We start from the raw sequence: 19,495 nt of genomic DNA, 5'->3' as shown, positions 1-19,495 counted from the left end.
AGAGCAAGTGCAAACGCAGAAGATAATGGAGGAGGCCGCTGCTGGACCTCAAGTAATACATGGAGGGCGAAGTGTTCAGCTAAGACATTATCTCTGGTGGCAGCAGGAATAAAGGGGGTGTTTAGTGGGACGCGGTTGGCGTTAGTGGTGTTTAGTGGGATGTGGGTGGCGCTGTGGGTTAAACCGATCATAAGGGCTTGCCGATCATAAGGTCAGTAGTTCGAATCCCCACGACGGGGTGAGCTCTCACTGCTTGGTCCCTGCTCCTGCTGACTTGGCAGTTTGAAAGCACGTCAAAGTGCAAGTAGATAAATAGGTACTGCTCTGGCGGGAAGGTAAACGGCATTTCCATGCGCTGCTCTGGTTCGCCAGAAGCGGCTTAGTCCTGCTGGCCACATGACCCAGAAGCTGTATGCTGGCTCCCTCGGCCAATAAAGCGAGATGAGCACCGCAACCCCAGAGTCGGCCACGACTGGACCTAATGGTCAGGGTCCATTTACCTTTACCTTTAGTGGGAGAACCAGTAAAGACTCAACTCCTCTCTGCATGTTTTGCAGGGCATGAGAAGGTGGCACAGGGGAGTGTGGGAGCATCTTGAATCAAGCAGGCCTGTGACAAGAGTGTGCAAAATGCTTCACAGTAAGCTCACAGTAAGGTTCGGTCCGGCTCCTGAAATCAGAGCGCTAAAGCAGCTTTTCCCAATAGGTAGTCTGCCTACTCCAGGGAACCTTCCCGCCCCCAGGGGGTCCGCAGCACCATTCACACAACAGAAACTATGGAAGAGACAGGGCAAATTTCATATGTGTGACTCCATGGCAACCTTAGGATTGAACAGGATTTTTACTCAGAAGTCAGGCCCACCCAATTCAATGGAGTAGATCAGCGTTTCTAAAGGGGAGGCGCACATGGATATTCCAAGGGGGTTACAGGGGAACATGATATTCCAATGGGGGGCCAGGGCATGAGACTCGGGGGCCACATAGGGAAGTGAGAAGCGAAGAAAAGAAAGCAAAGAAGTGCTCGTGCTTTGCAGTGGATTTCTAAATAAAAGCTACAAATAAAACATGGTCTGTTCACAAGGAAAATATTTAAATAGCTACTTTTCTCGGTCAATGAACTCCTAGAGAGGCAGGAAGTAAAGGAGCAGGTGGGGGGGAGTAGAGTTAATGTTGGAGGGTTGGGGTCTCCATGCACATCCCCGGAACAGAAGGAGGTCTGCAAAGGAGGAGGGAAAAGGTGCAACATTTCGGGAAGGGGAGATTTGGGGTGCACGGAGGGAGAAGAATTTGCTTTTCCTGCCCCTGAATCTACAAAGGGGGGAGGGGGAAAGGTGAGGGGGTTGAAAGCAAGGAAGGGCTCCCCCTTTCCCTCTGGGAATCAGGAGAGGCGATCTGCAATCGGCTGCAAAAGGGGGGTCCTCTACCTCAAACAAGGTTTGCATTGGAGGATGAACCCCAGAATCCTAATCTGCCGCCCCCTGCCTCAGTCGAGATCATGAAAGGATAGGAGCCAACTCATAGGGGCCCGAGGGGTCTTCTTCCCACCCACCCCCGTAAGATATTTGCGGGTGCTGCCCCCAATATTTTATTCAAGTTGGCATCCATGTATGGGGCGGGGGGGGGATATGGAGGGTAGGAGGGAGTCTAACTTGGTGCGGGGGAAGCAGCTGGAGAACAGAGTCGCCTCTGGAGTGGGAGAGAGGGGGGAGATTTCGAATTGGGTGGGGGGTGAGAGATGGACAGTGTCAAGGGAAATCAGTCTCCGGAGCTTCCTGAGTAAGAAAGAGGCTGATGTGAAAAGGAAGGGGGCAGACCCCCCAGACCCCCTTTCAGAAATCCTAGTCTGGCCGGCTGAGGTTGCTTTGGCACAAAGGAAAGAGCCTTGTTGGCTTTCCCATGTTGGGGGGTGCAGTTGGGGAGGGTTTGCTGTGCTGCTTTTGTGCCCCAAAACTGGAGGGACGATGCACATTTTCCATTTCCTGAAGCGTGAAAAAGCACATTGTCAGTTTTCCTCCTGCTTGGCAAGGGAAATGGTCCCATGGATGGCAGGATTTGAAACTAATCCAGGTCTCAGAAGCCTGCCAGGTCTTAGGAGGTCTCAGGAGGTTTAAAAAGCTTCATGGCAAAGACTGGAGGAATTAAATAAATGACCCCCCCCCTCCCCAGCTGAACTTGGAGGAAAGAGGAGGGGGGATGAGTTTTGGATGCTGTTTCTTTCCAAAAAGAGGCTTCTCCAGACATCCTCTTGGGACTTTGTCGGGAAGGAGAATCTAAGCTCCCAGGAGTGGGAGATCTGGCCTGTCTTTCAGGATTGGCCCAGCACAGAGGTGCTGAGGGACTTTCTCTGCCGGTGCTGCCAGCCTCACTCCTACCTGGCCTCGTCCCCTTCCAGGTTGCCAGGAGGGTCTTATAACACTATAGGTCTTCTAAAGCCCACCACCTGGGCAATGCTCACACCAGAACCCTGCAGGGTGGGCCAGGATGACAGCCAGTTTCGTGTTTGGAACAGGGGTGGAGACCATTATCCAGCCTGAGGGCCATATTCGCTCCTGAGCAGCCTTTCAGGGGCCACTTTCCATTGATGGGCAGGGCCAGAGAACAGAGTTGATGGGGCTATGAGGCTGACTGAGCTTTGTCCAGGAGCTGCCTGCCTTCCAGGGATTTTTCCCAGCCCCACAAAAAAACCTCAGGAGGCAGCTCGGAAGTGTTGGAAAGAAGGTGTGGTGCTGGGGAAATTCCTGAGGGCCAGAGAGAGAGAGAGAAAGGATTTGAGGGCCAATTTAGCCCCTGGGTCTGAGGTTTCTCACCCTGCAGTTTGGGTGCTGGGCTTCCACCAGGGAGACCCTGTCTCCCATCCCCCTGCTCAGGAGGGATGCCCTGTGCCCAGTTTGGACCCCCTGATTATTTCTCCTCCTGTCCTTCCTTCCCAGTGTAGGAAAGATAAAAGGGGACACACACACACACACACACACACACACACGTTCCTAAGAGGAAGGACTAGGGGGCCAGAAGCCACAGAACTTCATATCTCTGTCCCCTAAACTACAATCCATGTTAGCGCAAAGAGTGCTCTAAATATTTCCATCTACTCTTCCTGGGTGGTTGTTTGGAGGAAAGGAAAAGCGAGGTCTGCAGAGGTACTGGACGTAATGCTTTCTGCGAAGCTTCATTAAGAGTTTGGGATTTGATCCCAGAACTTTCCAAACCGAAGCTGAATGTCCCCTAAAGACTGAGGCAGCTTCTATTATTATAAAGTTCCTGTAGAAAGGATTACATCCTTCCAGTTCACTGCCTTTGTAATGAGTATTAGTTTTTGAGTATTGATATTTATACAATGGTACCTTGGGTTACAGACGCTTCAGGTTACAGACTCCACTAACGCAGAAATAGTACCTCTGGTTAAGAACTTTGCTTCAGGATGAACAACAGATATCGTGCAACAGCGGTGCAGTGGCAGCAGGATGCCCCATTAACTAATGTGGTACCTCAGGTTAAGAACAGTTTCAGGTTAAGAACGGACCTCCGGAACGAATTAAGTTCTTAACCCGAGGTACCACTGTAATTTATAAAAGATATGCTATCTGTGTAAATGTCTCCCACCCTAATTAAATCTGCCTTTCTTTGAACAGCCCTGAGATCTCCGGGTATAGGGCGGCATATAAATTCAATCAATTCTTCTTATTATTATTTCTGCATTGTTCTCCTTAAAGAGCTGCTCCCTGCATTGAATTGTATCGTGGCAACAGCTGAGAGAGTCCTGGAAGTGGCCCTGTTTCCGCCTCCTCCTCCTCCTCCTCCGTCCTTTCCACTGGCAGCGCAGTGGCCTCTGAGACCCCCTCTGAACGGCCTCTTCTCAGAGGTGGAGTGGAAAGAGGAGCCAGGCAGCTTCCTCAGGTAGGGAAAGAGCAACGGGAGCAGGGAGGAGGGAAGAGGACCACCCAGCTTCCCTCTGTGTTCTTGACCCTTGAGGAGGTGGCTGTGTTTTTCACGGAGGAAGAGTGGGCTCTGCTGGATCCAGGCCAAAGAGCTCTGCACAAGGAAGTCATGGAGGAGAATTAGGAGATGGTGGCCTCTTTAGGTAAGGGCAGATTTGTCTTGGCTGCTAGACATTGAAAGGGTGACTCTCCTGTTTGAGCCATTTCGTGCCGTGTCTTCTTCTTTGGTGAATCCTTGTAGCCGAATAAGATTGTCTTCCATGAACATGGTCTTAACAGTATGTCCGTGACTGTAGAATCCAATTCTGGATCTACACATCCTTCCACAGTGGGGACATAGGTTTCCAGGCAGGAGTTAATTACAGTGAGGGTTTGCCAAACGTACTTTCCTCTTAGCTTGTTTCTCCCTTTCATCCAGTGTGGTGTAGTGGTTAAAAGCAGTGGATCGTAATCTGGTGAACCGGGTTCGTGTCTCCGCTCCTCCACATGCAGCTGCTGGGTGACCTTGGACTAGTCACACTTCTTTGAAGTCTTTCAGCCTCACTCACCTCACAGAGTGTTTGTTGTGGGGGAGGAAGGGAAAGGAGAATGTTAGCCACTTTGAGACTCCTTTGGGTAGTGATAAAGTGGGATATCAAATCCAAACTCTTCTTCTTCTTCCTGAGTTTGTACTTCTTCAAAGTCCACGGCGCCTTGGTAATGACTATTCTGCAATTGGATGATGATGATGATGATAATTTATTCATTTCCCACCCATCTGCCCAGGTTTCCCCAGCCACTCTGGGCAGCTCCCAACAAAATATTAAAAATAGAATCAAACATTAAAAACTTCCCTAAACAGGGCTGCCTTCAGATGACTTCTAAAAGTCAGATAGTTGTTTATTTCCTTGACATCTGATGGGAGGGCGTTCGACCGGTCGGGTATTGCTACTGAGAAGGCCCTCTGCCTGGTTCCCTGTAACCTCACATCTTGCAGTGAGGGAGCGCTCACAGGCCAGTGTTTCCCAATTTCCTTTGCTTATACTGCATTTTTAAGATTTGCCTTGGGAGCATCTTTAAACCTCTTTTGTTGTCCACCACTATATCAATTTCCATTCTTAAATTGGGAATAGAGTGGTTTCTTTGGAAGACGATAATCAGGCATCTGAACAACATGACCAGTCCAACGAAGTTGATGTTGAAGATTGTACTTTATAGCAACACTATACTTTTGTCAGTAGGTAACTCTTCATAAGCTGATATTGTGGAATGAATTCACAAAAAAACCCTATGTATAATATACAAAGAAGGGCCCATCTTCTCCAGCACCCTGGTGCAGGTTTAGGTGATGTGTGTTAGAATGCCTACTGCGAGATTGCAGTCATGGGATTGTTGTCTATCACATGACGGTATATGTTTTGACTCCACAGAGTGGGAAGTGACAGAGACAGAATGTTTGTGTTACTGTGTTCTGTGAAGTGGGACTATTGTCCTTTGTTCTTTTTCTCTTTGCCGTCTGATGCTAGAGAGAGAAGGAGCCATGTTGCAGTGCTCCGTGTGTGTTTATATGTAAATAAAGTAGATTAGCCAACATACTGAGTTGCTGGGGTTCTGTCACAAGCAGCGCAAACTCTGCGGATCTCGAAGTGTGCCGGTGTCAGTTGGCATCGGTCGCTGTGATATTCGGGCTGAAGAAAGCTTACGAAGCTCCCGAACAATCAACCAGGAGGGAGAGAACATGCCAGTCAGGCATGTGTCTCTGGCAGGGTCCTACTTGAGTGTAGGCTGAACTCCTGACAATGTGTACAGCTGGTTGGAATGTATCAGCAAGATATTACAGATCAGGGAGGAAGGAGAAAACTGAATACAGAGGCGTAGCATTTTCCACAGGAGGAGGAAGATGGAAAAAGTGTGTCCCTTCAGATGTTGCTGCACTACAACTCCCGTCATCCCTGGTCATTGGCCATCTTTACTTGGGTTGATGAGTCCAACCACATCTTGACGGCCATAGATGCCTCATCTCAGCATAGAAGGTTTCTCTTGGTGCTCAGTGTTACATGGGATTTGAAGGTAGAACTGGATATGAAGGGTTCTTGATATTATTTTCAGATTTCCTTTCCTAAAAATGTGGTGCATGGGAGAAGGAGGAATACTGGACTTGTTAAAATAAGAGAAAGTGCTGATTGGTCTTGCTGTGTGTTAATATCTCTAATGTTTTCTTCCTTGAATACCTAACAATATTTTCTTTTCCCCAACTTTCAACCAGGTGATGGAGAAGACAATCAGAATTATGAGGGGCCATCTGTGAAGTACTTCATTGTGAGTGAACACCATAGCACACATCTACAAACTAACACAGGGGATAAAACTTTTAAATGTATGGAGTGTGGAAAGAGCTTCAAGCAGAGTGGAAACCTTACCAAACATCTACGAATTCACACAGGGGAGAAACCATTTAGGTGTATGGAGTGTGGGAAGGGCTTCAGTCACAGGGGAAGCCTTAAATACCATCAACGAACTCATACAGGGGAGAAACCTTTTAAATGTATGAAGTGTGGGAAGGGTTTCAGTGAAGGTGGAAAACTTACAAGACATCACCAAACTCACACTGGGGAGAAACCCTTTAGTTGTACGGAGTGTGGAAAGAGCTTCAGTCACAATGGAACACTTATTGTACATCAACAACATCAACAACATCAACTCACACAGGGGAGAAACCATATGAGTGTATGGATTGTGGAAAGTGCTTCAGTAGCAGTGTAACTCTTAGAAAACATCAACAATCTCACAGGGAAGCAACGGTTTAAATGTTAGGAGTGTGGAAAGTGTTTCAATTATAATGGAGTTCTTAATTAACAGCTACGGACTCTCACAGGGAAGAACCCATTCAGTTTTATAGAGTGTGCCAGGTTTTCCCCACAGAGTTCACTTTGTCTCTCATATCAACAAACTCTTATGTGGAAAATCCATTGTAAATGCATGGAGTGTGTTTTATGTTCTGGTGTTTGTATGGAATGTTGTACATATACGTATTAAAGCAATGAGGGTAATGTCACATAATAGTAAGTTTAATGAAAGATATTATGTGCAGTTAGGAATGTGCAGACTGTGGCTCTGGTGTGCTCATTGTGAGTGAACATGTCTGAGAAGCCGTTGATATTTGGTCTTTGTAAAGAGAATTGGGAATGCGGAGTTGTGAAAAGTGGAGCACGACAGTGGTGTTTAGGAAGCAGGATTGGCTCTGGAATCCTGGAACTGTAGAGTTGAAAGGGACTCCAAGGGTCTTCTAGTCCAATTCCCTGTTAAAAGAACAGCAGCATAAATCCCATTCTTATAATTGCAATAAAGGAACAATGAAAACTCAGAAAGACTGAAAAGTAATCCTTAAACCGTCCTACATTGTGTATCTTTTAAAAATTCGTTGTTTTACAATACCTTCTCATTCATGGCTACGTGTCATGTTCGGGAGTTCCCCCCTCCCTTTTGGTAGCTCACCGATGAGAATTAATGAGCAGTTGGTAGATTTCTAGTCTTTTTATTACTGTATCAAGTTGCTAGCGCAAACAGGCAACTCCTCGCAAGGATAGCAGTTCTTACCCACGTCCAACGGGATGTCCCTCCTTCCCAGCTTCTCCTTTGTTCTGATTGATGTATCACCCAGCTGCTTCCCTCCTTCCTGTTTCCTAGCTACTATCTCAAAGCTGGGTAGCTCCTGTCTCAACTGTGCAGCCTCTGAATCTGCCTGTCTCTCTGCATTGTGAAACTCTGGAAGGGCAGGGGGGACTTCCCTCTCCTCTTCTGTTACAAGCTGATCTTCCAGAAATTGCATTCCCCAGTCCTCCGATTCAGACCAGCCCCTGACACTAAACTGCAAAGTGGACAAAGTTCCATGGTGGCAGCCAGACTAAAAGAGGTGCTGAGGGGGAGAACCAATATGGGGAGGGAAGGTGGCACAGGGAAATGTGGGCATTGCCAGTGGTTTCAGGAGAGTCATTTCCCTGCGGAGAGAGGAATCTCTGAGCCCCCGTAATTGGCCCATCTTTCAGAAATCTGTAGAAAGAGCAGGCAGTATAGGAGGCTGAAAGTTCACCTGGAGCTGCTCCTCCCTCTGCAGCATTGAACATTTGCCCCTGACATGAAGCAGCCACAGCAGGTGCTGCAAGCTGCCCACAGTTGGACTTCGCCCCCAAAGGCCCCCTCCTCCATCGCCTCCTGAGACAGACGGATGCCAACAGGGTCTCTCTGCCTGACGAGGATTTCACCTGGGACCTCCTGCATGCAAAGCATTGAATTTGAGACCTTTATTAAAACAACAATATTCATTTATTCAGAGTAAATACAGCTTTGTCCACTGCCATAATATCACAGAATGCCCACTCCAGTCCTCAGTCCCACATCACGGTCATGCTGGCTCCCCCAACACCCTCAATAGGAGCCCAACTACTGATCTGCTTGGCTAGACACTTCCAATCATAATATCCCCTCCACAAATACCTCTGTGATGATGGTGGTGGTGGCATTAAAATATCCTGTTGTTGTTCTTCAATCAAGGGAGAAAAAGGGAGACCAGATTGTGTCAAAGGTATCTTTTTTGGAGATACCTTTGATGAGACACTAATGGCATGTGAGGCGTTGTGACAGAGTAATGGTCCAGATGTTATTAATCCAAGCTTCTATGGCCCTTTTAGAGGTTTCCTTCCATCATGGGCAATAACTGTAGTCTAGCTGCTGTGAACAGAAAGGAAATTACAGTGGTGCCTCGCAAGACGAAATTAATTCGTTCCGCAATTCTCTTCGTCTTGCGGTTTTTTCGTCTTGCGATGCACGGTTTCCCATAGGAATGCATTGAAAATCAATTAATGCGTTCCTAGGGAAACCACCTTCAGGCCAGGTCCGGGGACAGTCTGTCCCCGGACCTCTTCTGAAGGCTGGGGGGGGGACAAGGGCTTTTCTTCCCACCCCCAGCATTTTAAAAAAACCTGGGACAGCGGAGGACTTCTCCGCTGTGCGGGGCGATCTTAAAATGCTGGCGGGCGGCATTTTAAAATCACTCCGGACACCGGAGGACTTCTCCGCTGTCCGGGGCGATTTAAAAGCCCCTGGGAAGGCAGGCAGGGGGGAGCAAAGACTTTCGCCCCCTGCCCGCCTTCAGAAGGTGTTCCCGCCCCCCGCCCCACTTCGGAACAGCTTTCCGAAGTGGGGCGGATGGGGCAGGTGTCCCCGCCCCCCCCGCCCCACTTCGGAACAGCTTTCCGAAGTGGGGCAGCGGGGCCAGGTGTTCCCGCCCCCCCTCCCCACTTCGGAAGAGCTTTCCGAAGTGGGGCGGCGGGGCCAGGTGTTCCCGCCCCCCCTCCCCACTTCGGAAGAGCTTTCCGAAGTGGGGCGGCGGGGCCAGGTGTTCCCGCCCCCCCTCCCCACTTCGGAAGAGCTTTCCGAAGTGGGGCGGCGGGGCCAGGTGTCCCCGCCCCCCCGCCCCACTTCGGAAGAGCTTTCCGAAGTGGGGCGGCGGGGCCAGGTGTCCCCGCCCCCCCGCCCCACTTCGGAAGAGCTTTCCGAAGTGGGGCGGCGGGGCCAGGTGTCCCCGCCCCCCGCCCCACTTCGGAAGAGCTTTCCGAAGTGGGGCGGCGGGGCCAGGTGTCCCCGCCCCCTCTCCACTTCGGAAGAGCTTTCCGAAGTGGGGCGGCGGGGCCAGGTGTCCCCGCCCCCCCGCCCCACTTCGGAAGAGCTTTCCGAAGTGGGGCGGCGGGGCCAGGTGTCCCCGCCCCCCTCCCCACTTCGGAAGAGCTTTCCGAAGTGGGGCGGCGGGGCCAGGTGTCCCCGCCCCCCTGCCCCACTTCGGAAGAGCTTTCCGAAGTGGGGAGCCGGGCCAGGTGTCCCCGCCCCCCCGCCCCACTTCGGAAGAGCTTTCCGAAGTGGGGCGGCGGGGCCAGGTGTCCCCGCCCCCCCTCCCCACTTCGGAAGAGCTTTCCGAAGTGGGGCGGCGGGGCCAGGTGTCCCCGCCCCCCCTCCCCACTTCGGAAGAGCTTTCCGAAGTGGGGCGGCGGGGCCAGGTGTCCCCGCCCCCCCGCCCCACTTCGGAAGAGCTTTCCGAAGTGGGGCGGCGGGGCAAGGTGTCCCCGCCCCCCCGCCCCAATTCGGGAGAGCTTTCCGAAGTGGGGCGGCGGGGCCAGGTGTTCCCGCCCCCCCTCCCCACTTCGGAAGAGCTTTCCGAAGTGGGGCGGCGGGGCCAGGTGTCCCCGCCCCCCCGCCCCACTTCGGAAGAGCTTTCCGAAGTGGGGCGGCGGGGCCAGGTGTCACCGCCCCCCCCGCCCCACTTCGGAAGAGCTTTCCGAAGTGGGGCGGCGGGGCCAGGTGTCACCGCCCCCCCTCCCCACTTCGGAACAGCTTTCCGAAGTGTGGCGGCGGGGCCAGGTGTTCCCGCCCCCCCTCCCCACTTCGGAACAGCTTTCCGAAGTGGGGCGGCGGGGCCAGGTGTCCCCGCCCCCCCCGCCCCACTTCGGAACAGCTTTCCGAAGTGGGGCGGCGGGGCCAGGTGTTCCCGCCCCCCCTCCCCACTTCAGAAGAGCTTTCCGAAGTGGGGCGGCGGGGCCAGGTGTCCCCGCCCCCCCGCCCCACTTCGGAACAGCTTTCCGAAGTGGGGCGGCGGGGCCAGGTTTTCCCGCCCCCCCTCCCCACTTCGGAAGAGCTTTCCGAAGTGGGGCGGCGGGGCCAGGTGTTCCCGCCCCCCCTCCCCACTTCGGAAGAGCTTTCCGAAGTGGGGCGGTGGGGCCAGGTGTCCCCGCCCCCCCGCCCCACTTCGGAACAGCTTTCCGAAGTGGGGTGGCGGGGGCAGGTGTCCCCGCCCCCACTCCCCACTTCGGAACAGCGTTTTAAAATGCTGGGGGTCGGGAGCTTCACCAGCATTTTAAAATCTTCCCAGGACACGGGGAGATTTTAAAATGCTGGGGGTCGGCAGCGAACGCTTCGCTCCCGCCCGCCAGCATTTTAAGATCGCCCGGGGCAGGCGGGGGGGGGAGGCAGGCGGGGGGGGGCAAAGACTTTTGCCCCCCGCCGGCCTTCAGAAGAGGTCCTCTTCTGAAGGCCGGCTGTGGGCGAAAGTCTTTGCTCCCGACCGCCAGCATTTCCCTATGGGCTTTCGTCTTGCGAAGCAAGCCCATAGGGAAATTCGTCTTGCGAAGCGCCTCCAAAACAGAAAACCCTTTCGTCTTGCGGGTTTTCCGTCTTGCGAGGCATTCGTCTTGCGGGGTACCACTGTAATTCTTTAGATTGAAGCGTAGAATAAGGGGTCAAATATATAAATATGGAAGAGAAGAGAAGGCAGTGGAAGACAGGAGTGCCTGGCGTGCTCTGGTCGAGGGGGTCACGAAGAGTCGGACACGACTAAACAACAACAATGCTTATAATAAGATAACTGATGATTAAGGACGGATAGATTGTTTAGAGATTTTGGAGGTCTGATAAAAACCTCTTCCCCAGAAGACATGGACCATGGTACACCCCCACCAAACGCGAAAGTGGGAATCCGAGACCTTCTGCATGCAAAGCAAATGCTCTACCACTGAGCTGCACCCCCCCCCAAAAAAAAACATAACAAAGCCTAACTTTCTCCATCAGCTCCCTCTTTTTACAAAAGGCACGCACTGAAACGACACTGGACCACCATTTAGGGTTGTCTTTAAGTTACTGCTCTAAACCCCTTTCCAGGAGGCGGCTTTTCAGAAATGCGGGGGGGGGTCGTCTTTCGCTTCCCCTGCGGGGAATTGAACCCATGAATTTCTCACTAAATAAACGGGAATATAGAGCTTGCCGGCTGGGAAGGAAATTCATGTTTGCAAGGAGGGGGAGGCGGATCTCCTGCCCCTCCCCCTCCCTCTGGGTCAAGGAGCTCCGCTTGCTAGAGAGGCAGGAAGTTATTTTTTTTGGGGGGGAGGCAATTTGGAGGGGAGGGGTCTCCATCCTCATTGGCGGAAGAGAAGCGGACTTGGAGAAGAGGAGAAAGAGGTGCCGCATAGTGGGGGGGTTATTTGGGAAGGGGGGGTGGGAGGATTTGCTTTCCCTCCCCCTGAATCTACAAACAGGGCAGCTGGGAAAGGAGGCGGGAGGATTGCGGGGGGGGGTGCAAAGAAAGCAGGGAGGGGCCTCGCTCTTTCCCTGTGGGAATCATGGGGGGGGGGGCTGGATGCAGGCCATCCTGTTGCAAAGTGGGGTCCCCCTCCCCCAGGAGGGTTTGCATTGCAAGATCTTCTCTGAAGCGCAGAGATCAAGCCAGGCTCCCATAGTGGGGGGAGTGGGGGGGGGAGACACTTGAGACGAACCAGAAAAGGGTGCCCCCCCCAGTGGAACTTAATTAATTACAAAGGGATTTGCAGCCCCACCCTGTGCATGTTGACTCAGAAGTCAGTCCTCCTCCGTTCAAAGGGGGGGGGGGAGCAGCCCCATTCCACTTAGTGATGCTTCTCTCTGCTTAACACCCTCCATCTCCCTTCTCACTGCTGCCCCACTCCTTCCCCCCATCGCTCCCCCCAGGCTCTGCCTCCTGCGTCAGGAAGCCAGTCTGGACGGGAGGGGAGGGGTGAGCTCCTCCAGGACCCTGATCTGCCCCCCCCCCCCGAAATCTGCTGCTGAAGCCCCTGCCTCAGTGGGGCGGAGATCGGGAGGGCAAGCAGGGGAGAGGAAGTCTGTTTTGGTGCAGTGGAAGCAGCTGGAGATTTCGAGTGGGGGGGGTGAGAGATGGACAGTGTCAAGGGAAATCGGCCTCCGGAGCTTCCTGAGTAAGAAAGAGGCTGATGTGAGAAGGAAGCAAAAAGAAACGAGAATTTACTTCTTGGGAAGGGGGCTGACCCCCAACTAGTCTTGGGGAATGAAACTGATCCCCCCCGCAGATTCTGATGCTCTTTTTTCCAAAAAGAGGCTTCTCCAGATATCCTCTTGGGACTTTGTCAGGAAGGAGAATCAAATCTCCCAGGGGTGGGAGATCTGGCCTGTCTTGCAGGATTGGCCCAGCGCAGAGGTGCTGAGGGACTTTTTCTGCCGGTGCTGCCAGCCTCACTCCTGCCTGGCCTCATCCCCATCCAGGTTGCCAGGAGAGCCTTATAACACTAAAGGTCTTCTAAAGCCCACCACCTGGGCAATGCTCACACAAGAACCCTGCAAGGTGGGCCAGGATGACAGCCTGTTCCGTGTTTGGAACAGGGTTGGAGACCATTATCCAGCCTGAGGGCCATATTCGCTCCTGAGCAGCCTTCCAGGGGCCACTTTCCATTGATGGGCGGGACAGAGGACGGAGTTGGTGGGGCTATGGGGCAGACTCTGAGCTTTGTCCAGGAGCTGCCTGCCTTCCAGGGATTTTTCCCAGTCCCACAAAAAAACCTCAGGAGGCAGCTGAGAAGTGTTGGAAAGATGGTGTGGTGCTGGGGAAATTCCCGAGGGCCAGAGAGAGAGAGAGAAAGGACTTGAGGGCCAATTTAGCCCCTGGGTGTGAGGTTCCCCACCCTGCAGTTCAGGTGCTGGGCTTGCACCAGGGAGACCCAGTCTCCCATCTCCATGCTCAGGACGGATGCCCTGTGCCCTGTTTGGACCCCCTGATTATTTCTCCTCCTGTCCTTCCTTGCAGTGTAGGGAAGATAAAAGGGGACACACACACACACACAGAGAGAGAGAGAGAGAGAGAGAGAGAGAGAGGTTCCAAAGAGGAAGGACTAGGGGGCCAGAAGCCACAGAACTTCATATCTCTGTCCCCTAAACTACAATCCATGTTAGTGCATAGAGTGCTCTAAATATTTCCATCTACTCTTCCTGGGTGGCTGTTCGGGGGAAAGGAAAAGCGAGGTCTGCAGAGGTACTGACCATAATGCTTTCTGTGAAGCTTCATTAAGAGTTTGGGATTTGATCCCAGAACTTTCCAAACCGAAGCTGAATGTCCCCTAAAGACTGAGGCAGCTTATAGTATTATAAAGTTCCTGTAGAAAGGAGTACATTCTTCCAGTTCTCTGGCTTTGTTATTAGAATTTATGAGCATTAGTTTATTGATGTTGGTACAGTGGTACCTTGGGTTAAGAACTTAATTCGTTCTGGAGGTCCGTTCTTAACCTGAAACTTTTTAACCTGAGGTATGAATTTAGCTAATGGGGCCTCCCGCTGCTGCCGCGCCATCGCCGTGCAATATCTGTTCTCATCCTGAAGCAAAGTTCTTAACCCAAATTACTATTTCTGGGTTAGCGGAGTCTGTAACCTGAAGCATCTGTAACCTGAGGTACCACAGTATTTGTAATTTATAAAAGGTATGCTATCTGTGTAAATGTCTCCCACCCTAATTAAATCTGCCTTTCTTTTGAACAGCCCTGAGACCTCCGGGTATAGGGCGGTATATAAATTCAATCAATTCTTATTATTATTATTTCTGCATTGTTCTCCTTAAAGGGCTGTTCCCTGCATTGAAGTGTATCGTGGCAACAGCTGAGAGAGTCCTGGAAGTGGCCCTGTTTCCGCCTCCTCCGCCTCCGTCCTTTCCACTGGCAACGCAATGGCCTCCAAGACCCCCTCTGAACGGCCTCTTCTCAGAGGTGGAGTGGAAAGAGGAGCCAGGCAGCTTCCTCAGGTAGGGAAAGAGCAACGGGAGCAGGGAGGAGGGAAGAGGCACAGATGGGACCACCCAGCCTCCCTCTGTGTTGAGTGGGGATGATGGGGATCTAAGAGCAGCTCTGTCTTCTTCTTCTTCCAGGCCCTCTTGACCTTTGAGGAGGTGGCTGTCTTTTTCACGGAGGAGGAGTGGGCTCTGCTGGATCCTGGCCAAAGAGCTCTGCACAAGGAAGTCATGGAGGAGAATTATGAGATGGTGGCCTCTCTAGGTAACGGCAGATTTGTATCCCTCTTGGCTGCTAAACATTGAAAGAGTAAATCTCCTATTTGAGCCATTTATTCATTCCGTGTCTTCTTCTTTGGCAAATCCTCGTAGACGAATAAGATTGTCTTCCATGAACACGGTCTTAATGGTGTGTCCATAAGTGACTGTGGAGTCTAATTCTGGATCAACACATCCTTCGGCAGTGGGTACATAGGTTTCCCGGAGGGAGTTAATCACAGTGAGGGTTTGCCAAACGTGCTTTCCTCTTAGCTTGTTTCTCCTTTTCGTCTTGAGCTTGTGCTTCTTCAAAGTCCATTACGCCTTGGTAAAGGCTTTTTTCCAATTGGAGCACTCGCACACCAGTGTTTTCCAATTTTCTGTGCTTCTACTTCATGTATTTAGATTTGCCTTCAGAGCATTTTGAAACCTCTTTTGTTGTCCATCGATATTTCCCTTTCCATTCTTAAGTTGGGAATAGAGTAGTTGCTTTGGATGACGATAATCAGGCACCTGAACAACATGACCAGTTCAACGAAGTTGATGTTGAAGATTATAGTTTATAGCAACTCTGTACTTTTGTCAGTAGGTAACTTTTCGTAAGCTGAAATTGTGGTATGAATTTCCCCCTAAAACCTATGTAAAATCTACAGGGAGACTGACAGGTTAATAATGGTGGCATGAGGTTTGCTGGTCAGTGTCATTTATCAGCTTTTAATGGGCCACCAGATACTTTGCTTCAAAATATTAATACTTTTGTATATTTTTATAGTCACATATACATAAACAACACTTCTGTTTTACTTATTCCACATAGCAGAGACTCTGATATTCAAGTCTGAGCTCATCTCCTTGCTTGGAACAGAAAAATACAGGGATGTTGTCCTGGACCAATTCAGAGGTACATACTTCCACTTTGCTGTGAGGCTGTACTTTTGTATGCCTCCTTTCAGTGTGTACAAATATAAAAAGAGCCCTTTTGGATCAGAACAAGGGCCAATCTTTGCCAGCATCCTGGTGCAGGTTTAGGTGATGTGTACAGCTGGTTGGAATGTATCAGCAAGATATTACCGATCAAGGAGGAAAGAAAAAACAGTATAGCATTTTCACAGGAGGGGGAAGATGGAGAAAGGTGTCCCTCCAGATTTGGCTGCACTACAACTCCCATCATCACTGGTCATTGGCCATCTTTGCTTGGGCTGATGGTACTTAGAGTCCAACCACATCTGGAGGGCCATACATGCCTCACCTCAGCACAGAAGTTTTCTCTTGGTGCTCAGTGGGAGTTGAAGGTTCAGGTAGGTAGCCATGTTGGTCTGACACAGACGAAATATATATTAAAAGTTTTTTAAAAATTGTCCAGTAGCTCCTTAGATACCAACTAAGTTTGTTCTTGGTATGGGAGTTGAATACTAGATACTAGAATACTGGATACTAAGGGTTCTTGAGACTATTTTCAGGTTCCCCCCCCCCTTTCCTAAAAATATGGTACATAGGAGAGGGAGGGATGCTGGAGGTGTTAAAAGAAGGGAAAGTGCTGATTGGTCTTGTTGCGTGTTAAGTTCTCTTGCTCGAAAACCTAACAATATTTTCTTATCCCCCACTTTAAACCAGGTGATGAAGAAGGCAATCAGAATTTTGAGGGGCCATCTGTAAAGTACTTAAGTGTGAGTGAACACCTTAGCACACATCTACAAACTAATACAGGAGAGAAACCTTTTAAATGCGTGGAGTGCGGAAAGAGCTTCAGTAAAAATGGAAACCTTACTGTACATAAACAAATTCACACAGGGAACAAACCATTTAGATGTATGGAGTGTGGAAAGAGCTTCAGCCTGTGTTCACACCTTACTATACATCTACGAACTCACACAGGAGAGAAACCTTTTAAATGTATGGAGTGCGGAAAGAGCTTCAGTGAGAGTGGAAAACTTACTGTACATCAACGAACTCACACCGGGGAGAAACCCTTTAATTGTATGGAGTGCGGAAAGAGCTTTAGTGCAAGTGGAACTCTTAGAAGACATCAGCGGATTCACACTGGGGAGAAACCATTTAAATGTATGCAGTGTGGGAAGGGCTTCAGTCAGAGTGGAATCCTTTCTAGACATCAACGAACTCACACGGGTGAGAAACCATATAAGTGTATGGTTTGTGGAAAGTGCTTCAGTGCAAGTGGAAGCCTTACTCTGCATCAGGGTACTCATACAGGAGAGAAACCATATAAATGTTTGGAGTGTGGAAAGAGCTTCATTTGTAGTGGGAGACTCACTGTGCACCAACAAAGTCACACTGGGGAGAAACCATTTAAATGTATTTGTGGGAAGGGTTTCAGTCAGAGTGGAGCTCTTGCAGTACATCAACGAACTCATACAGGGCAGAAACCATTTAGGTGTATGGAGTGTGGAAAGAACTTCAGACTGTCTTCACACCTTACTACACATCACCGAACTCACACAGGGGAGAAACCTTTTAAGTGTATGGAGTGCGGAAAGAGCTTCAGTGAGAGTGGAACTCTTAGAATACATCAACGGATTCACACTGGGGAGAAACCATTTAAATGTATAGAGTGTGGACAGAGCTTCAGTCACAATGGAACACTTACTAAACATCAACGAACTCACACGGGTGAGAAACCATATAAGTGTATGGTTTGTGGAAAGAGCTTCAGTCAGGGGGGAGATCTTGCAACACATGTACGAACTCACCCTGGTGAGTTACCATTTAAATGTATGAGGTGTGGGAAGGGCTTCAGTCGTAGTGGAAATCTTAGAATACATCAACGGACTCACTCAGGGGAGAAACCATTTAGATGTATGGAGTGTGGAAAGAGATTCAGTTGTAGTGGAAATCTTAGAATTCATCAACGAACTCACACAGGGGAGAAACCATTTAAATGTAAGGAGTGTGGAAAGAGCTTCAGACGATGTTCACAAATTACTATACATTGGAGAACTCACACAGGGGAGAAACCGTATATGTGTACGGATTGTGGGAGGTGCTTCAGTGAGAATGGATCTCTTAAAAGACATCAACAAACTCATACAGGGGAGAAAACATTTAAATGTATGGATTGTGGGAAGTGCTTCAATGGGAATGGAAGTCTTAGAAGACATCAAAGATCTCACAGAGAAGCAACTGTTTAAATGGAATGGAGTGAAGAAAATATTTCAATTATAATGGCCTTCTTAATAAGCAACCACAGACTGTTATGGGGGAGAAACCATTTCGGTTTTTTGGAGTTTGCCATGTTTTTCCCACAGGGTTCACTTTGTCCCTCATATCAGCAAACTCATATAAGGGGAAAATTCATTGTAAATTTATGGAGTGTATTTGATGTTCTGGTGTTTGTATGGAAAGCTGTACATACATGTATTAAAGCAAATAAAATGTCTCATAATAGTAAGTATGATGAAAGATATAATGTACTGTAAGGTATGTGCAGAACGTGACTCTGGAGTGCTCATTGTGAGTGAACATGTCCTGAGACTTGGTTGATATTTGGTCTTTGGCAGAGAGAGTTAGGAATGGAGAATTGTGAAAAATGGAGCACAAAAGTGGTGTTTTGGCTCTGGAATCCTAGAACTGTAGAGTTTAAAGGGACTCCAAGGGTCAAGTCCAACTCCTTGTTATAAGAACAGCAGCATAAATCACATTTTTATACTTGCAATAAAGGAATAATGAAAACACAGAAAGACTGGAAAGTAATCCTTAAACTATCCTATGTTGTTTGTATTTTATAAATTCATTGTTTTACCGTACCTTCTCATTCATGGCTTCATTAACAGCAAAGGGGGTAAAATCCCAAATGGCAGCTGGAATGAAGGAGGTGCTGTGAGGAATAACCAACATGGGGAGGGAAGGTGGCACAGGGAAATGTGGGCATTGCCAGTGGTTTCAGGAGCGCCATTTTCCTGTGGAGAGGGGAATCTCTGTGCCCACGTAATTGGCCCATCTTTCAGAAATCTGTAGAAAGAGCTGTCAGTATAGGAGGCCAAAAGCAGAGCTCATCTGGAGCAGGGGTCCTCAAACTTTTTAAACGGAGCCGGTTCACTGTTCCTCAGCCACTGTTGCGGGCTGGATTATAATTTGGAAAAAAAATATGAATGAATTCCTATGCACACTGCACATATTTTATTTGCACAGAAAACCAGGAAAAACAATACAATATTTAAAATGAAAAATGATTTTAATCAACGTCAACTTATAAGTATTCCAATGGGAAGTATGGACCTGGTTTTGGCTAATGAGATGCTCAATATCTGGTTCCATATTTGTCGCTGCTAGTCGTAGCAAGTGATGCAAGTGTTCATCGGTTAGTCTGGATCTGGTTGGAGATTTCAGATGTTTCATTCGGGGGGAAATCTGTTCACAGACATAGGTGCTGACAAAGATGGTTGCAATTTTGAGTGCATGGCTCCTGGGATTTAAGATAAGTCTCAGAGGGGAGAGATGCATTGAAATTAGTGAGGCTGCTTGATTTGAATGCCTTTTTCATAGAGTCACAGTTCTGTGGTTCGGCCATTTCCATTTGGGAAATCGGATCAACAATTTCAATGTCTACAGAAAATGGGTTCCGGGAAAGCTGTATGCCCTGTTCATGGAGGTGAAGCTCTTTAATTCTAATTTGAAACTCCTTTTGCAACATTTCTAGTAAATCCACACATTTTGTTTGGGAATGCAACTGCTGGTTTTTCCGCCAGCAGGTTTTGAGTTGTGGGGAGATGGCAGAAGTTTTCCTC

General features: G+C 49.6%; 2 protein-coding genes and 1 long non-coding RNA gene across 6 annotated transcripts; 2 read left to right on the top strand and 1 right to left on the bottom strand.

The window, feature by feature from the left end:
- The first annotated feature begins 3,942 nt into the window (after positions 1-3,942).
- On the top strand, positions 3,943-7,281 carry LOC308581175 (uncharacterized protein). 2 transcript variants are annotated; one of them, XM_081183699.1, is made up of 2 exons: positions 3,943-4,077; positions 6,180-7,281. In XM_081183699.1, the coding sequence occupies exons 1-2, from the start codon at positions 4,062-4,064 to the stop codon at positions 6,674-6,676; spliced, it is 513 nt and encodes a 170-aa protein (XP_081039825.1). In that variant the 5' UTR covers positions 3,943-4,061; the 3' UTR covers positions 6,677-7,281. The 2 variants fall into 2 exon arrangements, with proteins under 2 accessions (XP_081039825.1, XP_081039826.1); XM_081183700.1 differs by lacking the exon at positions 3,943-4,077 and adding an exon at positions 5,956-5,983.
- On the bottom strand, positions 7,075-11,698 carry LOC308581321. The gene is made up of 3 exons (XR_014004968.1): positions 11,555-11,698; positions 8,408-8,638; positions 7,075-7,212 (listed from the first exon to the last, which is right to left on the bottom strand). It is a non-coding gene; the product is annotated as an uncharacterized lncRNA (long non-coding RNA).
- Positions 11,699-11,850: 152 nt separating this feature from the next.
- LOC308580625 (uncharacterized protein) lies at positions 11,851-18,448 on the top strand. Of its 3 annotated transcripts, none has more exons than XM_081182555.1 (5): positions 11,852-11,914; positions 14,333-14,510; positions 14,634-14,760; positions 15,574-15,654; positions 16,368-18,448. In XM_081182555.1, the coding sequence occupies exons 2-5, from the start codon at positions 14,436-14,438 to the stop codon at positions 17,897-17,899; spliced, it is 1,815 nt and encodes a 604-aa protein (XP_081038681.1). In that variant the 5' UTR covers positions 11,852-11,914; positions 14,333-14,435; the 3' UTR covers positions 17,900-18,448. The 3 variants fall into 3 exon arrangements, with proteins under 3 accessions (XP_081038682.1, XP_081038681.1, XP_081038680.1); XM_081182554.1 differs by having other exon boundaries at positions 11,854-11,914; positions 15,571-15,654; XM_081182556.1 differs by lacking the exon at positions 15,574-15,654 and having other exon boundaries at positions 11,851-11,914.
- Positions 18,449-19,495: the final 1,047 nt, after the last annotated feature.

This window comes from Podarcis bocagei, assembly GCF_964188305.1.
Source record: "Podarcis bocagei genome assembly, chromosome: 2".
NCBI lineage: Eukaryota > Metazoa > Chordata > Lepidosauria > Squamata > Lacertidae > Podarcis > Podarcis bocagei.
Note: the sequence above shows the minus strand (reverse complement) of the source record. Positions and strands in the feature narration are given on the sequence as shown.